Genomic DNA, 12,260 nt, shown 5'->3' with positions numbered 1-12,260 from the left:
ATCATATGCCTCTACATTTAAGCAGGAGTTAGCGGTATTTTCTTATTGCCACATTTCTGTGGCAGAAATACGATGATAAGAAAATGACAGATTAATACACTACAGAGAATATTTTCATACAGTAAATTACTGAGATAAAATATTCCTCTCTGGCTTTTGTTCAAAGAGGCTGATTTATCTTTGTGCTAAAGAGTCCACACAAGACCTCTGCAGTACTTCACAGTATTTTGAAGCTGGAACAGACCATTAGGATCATTCTATTCTGATCTCATGCACAGCAGAGGCCAAAGAACCTCACCCAGCAATTTCAAGCCTATAACTTACAGCTGTAAGCTCACTCATTCTCTCAAGGTTAACATCACTAGAGCACAGAGGGTCTCCAAAAAGGTCTATACAGCATTTAAATCCCACTTATTATCTATTTTGAAGACTACTGAGATTTTATGAGGTCTAGGACACAGAGAAATTTATACTGACTACGTACGTGAGGTAACCCACCAGGTGACTGCAAATCTCCCTAACTCACAATGACCTTTGGGGGAGAAAATTACACACTGGCTTAGAAAAATATGTTAGAGAACAGAATATGCACACATACATATGCATGTGTGTATCTGACATCAGACGTTATGTAAATACCATCTACCAAAACCTGAGAAAAAAAATTGTCCAGTTTTCATCTGAGCACTCATAAGAGTTCTGACAAAAGTTGAGACTGTCCAGCATACGATCTGTTCAGGTGCAAGCTGTCAGTACACTTCCATGAGAATGCACTAAAGGCAGTTATTCAGCAAGCTAGCTGTAAATCAAGACTGGATTTCACTCTGAATGATACTCTCTAGTTCAACCACAACATGCCATGTACAAAATGCAACGATCTGTATTGATCGGGTAATACAAATTCTCTTTATCTCTATTAGTCTTAATCCTCCGTTTATATTTTATTGTTACTAAATGCAGGAGTACAGTGATATGGCACCAACACCTCTAAATCCATTCCAGGAGGGAGTTTCGTAGTGCCACAGCAGGTGAAGGAGCCAGGGCTCGATCTGCAGGAAAGGCTTTGCTGCCACCTAAAGGGCCTCTTTTTGCTTCAAACTGCGAAAGTTGAGGAACAAAGATACTTGGATGCACTCAGCTTACTGAGTGCCCACACCAGAAAGAGCTAGCAGAACAAAGTATGCTGCTTAATATAGCTGCTTTCCCCTCACTGCACTGTGTTCTTCTTGCAGTCAAAATTCCAGCTAGGAAATAGTAACAACCACACATATTTGTTTCTTCCCACTTTGTAAGATTACAGACTACAGTCAGGGTGGTTTTGTATAAATATAAAAGAACACAAATCTTTCATTACAAGTCATATTTTTCCAGATTTTGAAACAAGGCACATTTCCAAATTCTCCTTTTTCAGACAGCATCTTTGAAGAACAGCTTCCAGAATCAACCAATGTATTCCAGCAATGGAAATTCCATCAGTGCTGGCTATAAATCTTGTAAGTAAACAGAGGTAAGACAAAAAATTATTCCAACCCTCTCTTCTCCAAATTTTTATATTGACTGCAGAACATAGCGCACAAAATATAATTTTTTGTCTTCAGAAAAGCATTTCACAAGAACCCAACCAGGCCTTTTTGTTTCAAAGAATAAAATTACTTAAAGAAAAAATACTTAAAATGTGACACCATTTACCTACCTACTTCAAGAAAAACATATCTTTCTCACTGTTAGCTGAAAGGTTAAATATCTGTAAAACAATACAAGAAGCACAATGCAATAGAAGAGAAGCATAAGATTAAAAGAGCATTTTTCCTAAAAGGATTAATCTTAAGCAAGGGATTTGAAGGAAAACAAAATTAGAATTTTTGAGAAACGGAATCTGAAACATTTTATCTCACATACCACAAAATACAAGTTTACCTTAAACAACAGGAAAAGAACTTTCCCAAGAAGAAAGATGTAATTTTGGTGCCTACACTGAGTTTGTGCATGTCACCAATTAGTACCACAGACACTGGTATAGCAAAAAAGCAGACCAGCTTCTGGCAGATAAAAGCCTGAGGTTAGAAAAAAACTTCCTCTGTGAACAGCTTGATATTATGAGGGAATTCTTGCAGCTTCACAGGAAGCATCTGGTAGAGGCTAACACAGAAGGATGAACTTCATGAATCACTGGCCTCTCTTCATTTTCTACAGTACCTTCTCACATAGCTAGAAAATATTTTCATATAGCAAGTGTCAGTGAAAAGCTATTTATCTCCAGGATGGCCCTTGACATTCTACACTTACATTCTCCAACAAAAGAAAATAAACACAGAAAACCTACACTTAAGATTCTCCAACTAGAAAAAAACCCTGTACTCCTTCAGTGCATATAAAACCATTTGCTATTTCCTTCTCATTACCACCTTCACAGATTTATGGGCTTCCAAGGGAAAAACAAGGTCTGATTCCTCATGCAGAGTCCCTACACCACAGGCCACAGCTTTGACCACTATGAGGCCACTATGAGGTGGAGAGCAACCTGACAAAACCACCATTCATATGCAATGGAAGGCAAGACGTGCAAGAAGACATCTTGACACGGCTTCTCTTCCCTGAACAAGAACAGGACAGCGAAACAAAGTTTATCCTGCTCATTTCCTGAGTCAGAGAACCTTCATGCTCACACCACTTCTCAAGGAGGTTGTAAAGTGTCATTCCAGCCTATATGCTATAGCCCATTCTTGGGGCAAGTATCTTATGTTTTGATTATTTTTATGAAGCACAATGATCTCTAACACCATGAAAGTTAACAGAGCACGAGAATTTTAGAAGCACAGGTGTCAGGAGGTTAATTTCTGGATCCCAAAACAATCCCATCGTAGTCATTTCATGCACAAGAACTTTGCCAATGTTAAGAGTCGTGTTATGGTATGGTACTGCAGGAATCCTGCATTTGAATTTTCAATGAAAAATAAACTGGGGGGAGGAGGGGGAAGAACAAAAAAAACAAATTAACAAAAACATTTTATATTCAAACAGAGCTACAGAGTCCATCTCTACACTGGAGTTTGCACCATTCCAAATAGGAGACATTTTAGGTCAGTGACAGAGAAACTTCCATGGAAAGGTCCTCTGCTCTGAGAGATGAACAAACTTAGAATGTTCATGTATGTTATGCATTGCTGCAATGGGTTTAGAAAGTCACTGCAAAGAATAGCGGATATTCCATAGAAACTCATGAACCAAGTGTCTATTAAAAGGCTGCCAATAATTTAATAAAACTAGGCTAATCACCATGTCTCTATGGTCTAGGCTCCTTCCTATGTCAACAAGGGTCGGAAAGGTTTAGAGTCATTCCTATTAAAACCATTCTAAAAGAGCAGTGAGATAAATCAAAGTGATGTGGGTAATCTCATAGAGTTAAATCCACACGAAAAGACTAGACAATCACCAACCATATGAAGTTCAATAAAAGAAAGTACTGGATTCTGTACCTGGGATGGGGCAACCCTTGATGTTCGTACAGACTGTGGAATGAGACAGTGGTACACACAGTGCCATAGAAAGGGACCTGGGGGTCCTGGTCAATGGCAAATTGAATATGAGTCAGCAGTGCCCTGGCAGCCAGGAGGGCCAACCGTGTCCAGGGGAGCATCAGGCAAAGCATCACCAGCCGGTCAAGGGAGGGGATTGTCCCTCTCTTACCTTGAATATTGTGGCAGTTTTGGACACCACAATATAAGAAAGATATTAAGCCCTTAGAAAGTGTCCAAAGCAGGGCAGCAAAGATGGCGAAGGGGAAGCCTTGAGGGGAAGCCGTATGAGGAGCAGCTGAGATCACTTGGTCTGTTCAGCCTGGAGGAGACTGAGGGGAGACCTCATTGCAGTTACAACTTCCTCATGAGGGGAAGAGGAGGGGTAGACACTGATCTCTTCTCTCTGGTGACCAGTGACAGGACTCGAGGGAATGGCCTGAAGTTGTGTCAGGGGAGGTTCAGGTTGGATATTAGAAAAAGGTTCTTCACTCAGATGGTGGTTGGGCACTGGAACAGGCTCCCAGGGAAGTGGTCACAGCTCCAAGCCTGACAGAGTTCAAGAAGTGTTTGGAGGATACTCTCAGGCACATGGTGTGACTCTTGGGGATGGTCCTGTGCAGGGCCAGGAGTTGGACTCAGTGATCCTTGTAGGTCCCTTACAACTTAGTATGTACTCTGATTCTGTGATTACCAACTACTGTTTAGCTCGTATTGAACAGGCATGATGACACAAGTGGATCCCAACCAATCTGGAGATAAGAAAGTCAGAAAAAGTAGGACATTGCACATGTGAGATGCAGTGCAGCACACATGAAGAAAAGCACAGAGACAGCTCTGGGACAAGGGGAACAGACAAATGGGATAAGCAGCTGGAATTGAGGTAAACTCTGCTGGCAGAGGGAGCACATTATGCAATAAGCAGATAGGAAAAGTCAGAGATGCAACTCTAACTTAATCTGGGGTACATGCCAAAGAATCCTATCACTAACATTAGTAAGATGCACGAGTCTGTTCTGTACATAAGGGTGAGCAGAAAAATCCTTTAAAGCATGGAAACAAAGAGGAATTCTCATATGGACCCTGACAGTGCTACAGGAAGATCACTGCCATGTAATACAGATGGCAAACAGCCATGGGGAGCAGATGACCATGACATTTAAGGGCAAGTTTTTGAAGAAAAAGAAAAGTAGCTAATTTTTTTTCCCCAAATAAGATTAGAGGTCAGTTGCAGTAACTGCTTCCCACACAGCTGTTCTACACTTTAGGGCCTCCATACTTGGCAGTGAGAATGTGATGTGTGGTTGGAATAGTCCCAGACATCAAGGAAGCATCTTGCCTTCTAGCAGAAAACCCATTATCTGTCCACGCTTTAAAATGCTTTTCAGAAGCTTTATGCTAAGAAATTTTTATCATCTTGTCTGTATTTAGCATACTCTCAAGACCTTCCAATTATTTCCCATTTGTACCGGGCAATCCTCCTAGTCCCACATAATTTGGGCTCCAACCAAGACAAAAGTAACACACCCTCAAAGGACAGGTGCTGGACTGGAAGCCTGGGGATGACATGAGTTAGCCTTCTTCATTACGACATCCACAGCTCTCTGTACTTTACAGTCCCATATTCTTGAGAAAGTTCTGCTGCTTTCTCACAAAAAGTCAGATAAAACTGCCATCCTCAGCAAGCTGACCAAATTCACAGCCAAAAACTTTAAGTAAAGCTGGGAATAGATGTCTGTCATGGATACACTAGACCTACCCTTGGCCAGCACATTCTTACCATTATCAGTCCATCAGTCAACACACATAGCAGGTTTCACTAATTCCAAAAACAGAGGAAAAGACTTTTCATTCCAGTATTTGACATGGATGTCCAGCAGTGCTTTCTAACTCTGTGGAACTACTTTGAGGAGTCTAAGTAAAGATAATTCAGCAACCAAAAGAAGTTAAATTAGCAATGCAAACAGCTGCTCCTCGGTGTGCAGAGGTGTCAAGGCGGGGCTTAAAGGTCTCAGAGCATTACAGTTGAGACACATTGCTGAACAAGTATTTGTGACAAGAGACTTAATGAATTCTTTTTTCAATCACACTACTAAAGCTCAAAACTAGACTGAGGCTAAATTTAGGAAGATGCAAATTATAATAGAACTAAAATGCTTTTACTTGCATTATAAATGATTTTGAACAGTGTCACCTTCAAATTCTCAAACCCATTAGGACTCTAGTCCAGAGAAGGATATAAGCATGTGCTTAAGCTTTACAATATACAGACCCTCCAAATGCTGGTGGACCACTCAAGAATATCAGTGTATCCTTTCCTTCAGTATTTTGTTAGGTTGGGCCACAGTACATCCAAGAGTGTTTTGAGCACAGGTGGGAGATATTGAAACCAACTGTGCACAGTCGGCTTTTCTGTTTACATGGGTTTTTTATATAGTAACATTTTAAAATGTTTCTATACCACAATGGTGTTCTTTAAAGAGAAGAATACAACCTTTAGACAGTGTCAGTAGCTAAAGATAATCAGCAGAAGGGCAAAAGACTTATATTTCTTTTTAACTCATTAAATAAAATGAGTTTTTAAATTGGCTGTTTCCCTTTGATACTCGGTTTGGTGAAATTAATTTTCACCTCTAGAAAGAGAACCTTAATCCCTACAGAATCTTTTAAAATTTTGTCTCTGCCAGTGCACGCTCACAACACACCATCGATGCTCAATGCTAAAAGTCATCAGGGTATCAATGGACAGGGAGGTCTTAATCGACAATTTAACTTCACGGACATCAACAAAATCACTTAAAAAATAAAAGGTTTTCAGGATCAGATGCATTAAAATTATTCTGCACCTAAATTAGTAGCAGTCAACAGAAATTGCCTTATTTTTCTAGAGATTGTACAAGTTCATAAATGAGCAATGTCTGACCTGAATATTTAATACAAGCAATTTCTTTTCATAAATCTATACAGGACTAGAACAAAATAAACCTTTAATAAATACATTTAATAGTAAATGTTTTAATAGTAAATGTTTTCAGGATTTGGCTTGTAGAGAATAGCAATAAAGAGAGGAAACAGAGATACTCACTGCACTAACTTTGCCTGCTTTTTAGTTATTTATCTTTAGATGTAAATGTAATTTTTCTCATGTACTTGCTATGAAAAATTTCATTACTGTTCCCAAAAAACAGCATTATCCAGTATGACAGACCAAAGGAACAAAATATATCCACAGAAAAAGTGCCTGTAAGCTAAAATAAACAGTTACTACAGAATTCGTTGCTTCTACAAAGCCTGGAAATAAAACCTGTCAGAAGCTGGACAGTTAAATTTTGCAAAAGGAATTAAAGTAAATTGCCAATAGGACAGTAACAAAAAAACAGAAATATATTATCTAATTCTTTCTAAAAATTAAATTAGTATTTTGCCTCAGTACATAAGGCAAAGGAGGATGGATGAGTAACAACTCTAGAAACAAAAATCACCACATATGAGCTGGAGGTAAGAGCTGAACAGTAAAGTCCAGTAGATCAGATGATGCTAATTCTAAAACACCAAAGCATATCATGCCACAGAAACCCAGTATCTTTCCTGATGGCACTCTGTAAAGAGCACAAGAACTTGAAGTCCAAGTGGAGTAGTCAGGGGAATGAAAACCAAACCTTACAAAAGTAACTGTAACAATGACCACAGGTATTTCCTCGGGAGTAATCTTCTCCTTTCAAAATAGAATGCTAATTATGGCCCTTTTGGTTACTACATCAAATGGACAAAGTTTTGTCAAGGTTGTAATTAAAGATTAATGTTTCAGAAGGAGGTATGCGAGGAAGAGGTATTTTCTAGGAGTACAAAGCACGGACTTACAGAGGCAGACCTGCACAGTGGAGCTGACTCTCAATAGGAACGCAACAGGGGCTTCTACTGAAACGTGAAACCACTCAAATCTTTTAACTTTTGTATAAATAATTTCTGTGGTACCGGGGAGGAAAGAATTGAATACATTCAGTGTTTTTCCGTGCACTGCTTATGGCAAAGTAGGAGAGAGGGTGACTGCTAAAGCAGAGAGGAAACACAACTGGTTACACGAGTTTTACTTCAAAGGGAATCCCCAGCTGACTGTTCACACAAGCTTTCTATTTCCTCTACCCACTAGAAATGACGTTTCTGACAAGAGTATGAATAAAAAGGTCAAAGGAGAGAGAACTATCACACTAGACAAAGAGAAAAACATTCATCTTGACTGCACATAATCCTTGGCTTAGATGAGTGAAAGATTTATAATGAACAGCAAAACTTTCATTTTGGAGGATTCTTGTTCTCTGTTCTCCACTCTTAACTAAAAATACCAGGGTTTTGGAGCTTTAAAGGTTTTTTTCCTAGTGAAAACATTATCACAGATCTAAGATAGAGAAATGGGTCACCTAGAGTTTGTCTTTGAAAAGTAGCTTTGCAGTGCCCCTTTTACTGTGAAATAGCAATGACAAAACTGTTAGTAGTGATTCCAGATTTAATGCACCCCCTGCAAAATGTCCAAATTGAAGCACTCTAAAGGGGTCTGATTTTCAGCAGGGACAGTATTTAATAAAACTGCATCCCCTAACAGGTGTCTCAAGCTTTGTTCTCAAAATCTCTACCATTATTTTAATATATCTTGCCCTAAACATCAAATAAAACACAACGCAAAGAAGCAGCATGAGAATGAAAAGTCATTTTATTCACCCACTTAAGAGGCCCTCTCCATCTCATTCAACAACATTAAAGTTTCTAGAAAACTGTAGGGTAAAACCAACTGGAACACAATTAGTCTTCAGTGTTACAAAAGCAGGGACAATGTTTTCCTGGTATTTACATTTTCACTGAATTTATCATTTGAGACAGTGAAATGATTGGAATGAAAACAGCCTGGCCTAGCCAGAGGAGCTACAGCTCCTATAATGAAGATAGATATTGACAGTAACTAAGTCAAAATACGTAGGTCTACAACTCATCTGTCAGATTCAAGATATAATACAAGAAAGAATATACTTACTGAAACTTTCCACAAGGTCTAAGGCAGTCTTAGTAGCAATATCCATTCCAGAGTTGATGAAGGACTGGGAGTTCTTCAACGAAGAAAGAGCAGTATCAATTATGTTGAACGGGATTTTTGCACCACCTGACATCTTGAAATTGTTACTCTAGAAATAACAGGGACAACATTTTAAACACAGTTTAAAATGAAAAGAATTTGGGAGAAAAACATAAGTATAGCTAACCATAAAGCAGTGTCAACAGAAGCACTGAAACATCAGGGAGCAGGAATGAAAACTTAGCTCCCAAGATGTCAGTAATTTCAGTGAAACTGCAATTCACCACAGGTTTTCAATTCACCTCCTATTCAATATTAAGCAAAACTACACACCACAAAGCAATTGGCAGTTTTCACCTATTGCTCATTCCTACTGCTAAACCACAATGAAGTTCAAACTCAGTGATTATGTCTGCTTGAAAATTACTGTTCTATTTCAGGTCCAAAAGAAGATCCAAAGAAGCCAACTTGCCCAAAAATGTGTCTGTGTTTTCTAGGTATATTATCAACTAGATAGAAATATGACTAGAAAGAAATATGATTTCTTGCATTCAATTCGGCCTCACCAGCAGTTGGCCCTTGGAAAAAATAATCTGACAAAAGACCACTTTATTAAGAATGTACTTAACAGTAAAACATCTAGCAATATTTTTAAATAAAAGCCCACGTTACAAATGCTGCCTACTTCCCCCAAGGATGCTACAAACTTTTAGTATTCATATTCCATTACCAAAAAATAAAGTCACGCAGGTACCATGTTTATCTTCCTTACCACCCTCTGGTTTTCCAGTACACATCCACAACCTACAGCCTTGTGGGGATTAACTGCTCCTCCTCTGTCATTAATACAACCTTCAAGTGGTTTTGCTTATGCTGTGCCTATCCACACTGCTCACATCTGTTGGTTTCTTCTCAGAAATCCCAACTTCTGCTCTTCCTTCTTCATGCTTTGCCATAACTCACTCAGACATGTAGCTACTGTGAGAAACATGAACTTGGTGTGTAGTATTTTATACTTCACGTTGTAGATTAGAAAAATTCTGATTCAGCTTTAGATACACCAGAAAAAAAAGAAAAACACAACAAACAAAAAGTCTTAGATAGACAGAAATAGTGCATTAGTCCATATAAAGAATAACTAATATGTTCAACAACTATATTGAGATGCTGTTGGGTGAAATAGAGAGCAGAATCCACAATCAAATTTGGGGTATACCAGAAGTTTTATCTGAACAGTACACAAAGTAACAAGGGGATAAGTTGTTCCATCAACAGCAGCCTTTGACAGGCTATAATCCAACAGCAATCTGGAAAACATCTAAATAGAAAGTACAATGCTTTGCCCAAGATTTGCATACCTTAAGCTGTATCTCCCTCTACTGCTTTCCCTGAGGCTCCAGAATTACATGTTGTACTCACCCTAACCCGAACAACATTGCCACATTCCTCACCAATACCATACAGACTATGAGACTAAATACCTGCTGTCATGCTCTCTTCTCTCCTAATGTTTATTTCTTGTCCTTTTTTTCCATTTATAAAATGTGCTTAGCCAGTCAATACTATCTTTTAGTACACCATCTTTAGGTCATGTGCTTCCAGCAACATTTTAACAACAGCCCAACTTCATCACAACTTGAACTGCTTCATTACATATAAATTACCTTCCTCTCTATTCCCTTCTAAAGGTGCATCTTGCCACAGAGGAGGGAGCAGGCTTCAACAATAGCTCTAGTTATGTCAGCTCATACTCTCCCTGCCAAAAGACAGTGATAGCTATTATTAGAGATCTTCGTATCTGTCAAACTGACAACAGAAGACAAGAAAAAAGTTCCTTATGGAACTCCTTGAAAGTACAGAAAAAGGATGCTCTTAAAGATTTAATAACCAATGTTTAAGTACCAGTTTGCCATCTTAGCAAAACTGTATAGAATCTCTGTAATCAAACATACACTATTAAATAGTCACAAAAAATCATGTTAGCAGCTTTATCTTGCTGGGTCCAATTAGTGTATCAAAGTCAACAGCCAACAATTCCCTTCCTGAACTTAGTAAATCTCACTGAGAAAGCCTGCTGTTCTTTTGGATTTTTCACAGATACACACTGTGAAAGCAGGAATCTGAAAAAAAAAAAAAAACAACAGTGAAGTTAAAAAGGCTCCTTCATTCTTTTGACATTTGTGGAAGCACTGAGTAAACTACACAGGAGCAGAAGTTACTGGTCACAATATTAAATCATGCTAGTACATTGGTACTTTCATCTATTTTGTCTTTGGAAAGTAGTCTCTTTTGGATGGATTTTCCTTTTTTTGCTTTTTTAATAAAAGATTATTTTTCTTAGAAACTGCTTAGGATCCTGTAATGCCCCTGCCCACTCAACAAGTTTAGGGGAAGGTAGTTGGATTTGCCCTGGGTGGTGTGCAGGAGAAGCAATCAAATTCTCAGAGGGTTCAATAACAACTTTTACTTGTAAACTTTAGAGTATTTGAGTAGAATAAGGTACTTGGCAACATCCAGACAAAGTAAGGCACTTTGCAAACTTTAAATCAGCAAATTTTAGCTTATCCAGACAAAACAAAGCACTTACTGGAATTTTGTGGTCTGGCTTACAATGTATTTTGAGAAGAAGGTAGGAGAAGAAAGTGAGAGAAAGAAAAGAGAGAGAGAAAGTTAGATAGTCACCACCCAAGGATCCGGCATGGTCTCAGCAGCTTCTAAAGCCAGGGCAATGGACCACATTTGGCACAGTGTCACCATCGTTTCACCTGCCCCAGTTTGCCATTTTGGGGCTTACAGCAGGCCAGCTCTGTTCCCCCACCACTTTCCAACTTGGTTGTTTTGAGCCAGTCAGCTGTTCCTCCACTCTCCTACATCAAAGATTTCACTCCTGGATTTTCTAAGTGAACTCTTCAGCTTCAGCTTGCAGCTGTCCAATCTGCCTCCCGAGGAAAGGCCACGTTCCTCACTTCACTGGGTTCCACAGCAGTGTTTTTAAGGCACTCTTTTTTTGCCATGAAGGTCTTCAAAGGGTGCATCAATGAAGCACTCATAATTTGCAAGCCCCAGACCCTGCATTTCTGAAAAATACAATCAGCAAACTCAGCGCTGAAAAGGAGCCCAAGTGAGACTACCAAGGCCATTTTTTCTTCTTTCAACAAGTGATCAAATGGTCCAGACAAGATAAAGCAAAAAAACTTACAGTGTCTATTTTGTCCCTTAAATATTTGAGCTAATGTCCTAAACTCTCTACGCTTCAACTCCCCAAGAGATTAAAAAAAAAAAAAAAGTTACTTCTGTAACACCAGCTCTACCGGTGACAAGTGCCCACCGAGCACCAGGGTCGGTGTCCACCCCCGGGCACACTCGGTGACCCGCTGCCACGGGGAGACGATGCTTCCCTGCCACAGGGGTGGGAACAGCGCCCGCCGGGCTGGAAGCTCCGCTGTCCCAGCCCTGTCCCTGCCCTACCCCGTCCATGGGCAGTCACGCACAGGGGATGGGAAGGGGCCGGCGGGGGCAGCCGCCCTCGCCAGCAGCCGCTGCTCACCTGGTCCCAGCCGTGGCGGCCCGAAGGTGCTGCTGTCCCGGGCGGCCCCTGACAGTGGCAGCGGCGGCGGGCCCGCCGGGCACCGGGGCAGGCGGAATCGCCTCATCAGCCGGCGCCGTCATGTGACGGGAGT

General features: G+C 40.0%; 1 protein-coding gene across 8 annotated transcripts in view; it reads right to left on the bottom strand.

Moving 5' to 3' along the window:
• NSMCE2 (NSE2 (MMS21) homolog, SMC5-SMC6 complex SUMO ligase) overlaps positions 1–12,232 on the bottom strand; it is a 60,921-nt gene extending 48,689 nt beyond the window's left edge. The window contains exons 1-4 of one of the 8 annotated variants that reach the window (XM_027726958.2): positions 12,128–12,232; positions 10,245–10,336; positions 9,477–9,629; positions 8,542–8,689 (exon numbers count right to left, since the gene is read on the bottom strand). In XM_027726958.2, coding sequence (XP_027582759.1) covers positions 8,542–8,689; positions 9,477–9,536 — 208 coding nt within the window. In that variant the 5' untranslated portion in view covers positions 9,537–9,629; positions 10,245–10,336; positions 12,128–12,232. The other 7 variants (XM_027726960.2, XM_039382171.1, XM_027726964.2 and 4 more) reach the window with 7 other exon arrangements.
• Between the last annotated feature and the right edge of the window lie 28 nt (positions 12,233–12,260).

This window comes from Pipra filicauda, unplaced genomic scaffold, assembly GCF_003945595.2.
Source record: "Pipra filicauda isolate LSUMZ 115617 unplaced genomic scaffold, ASM394559v2 scaffold25_size4600443_pilon, whole genome shotgun sequence".
Taxonomy (NCBI): Eukaryota; Metazoa; Chordata; class Aves; order Passeriformes; family Pipridae; genus Pipra; species Pipra filicauda.
This window is presented reverse-complemented; position numbering and strand designations above follow the sequence as displayed.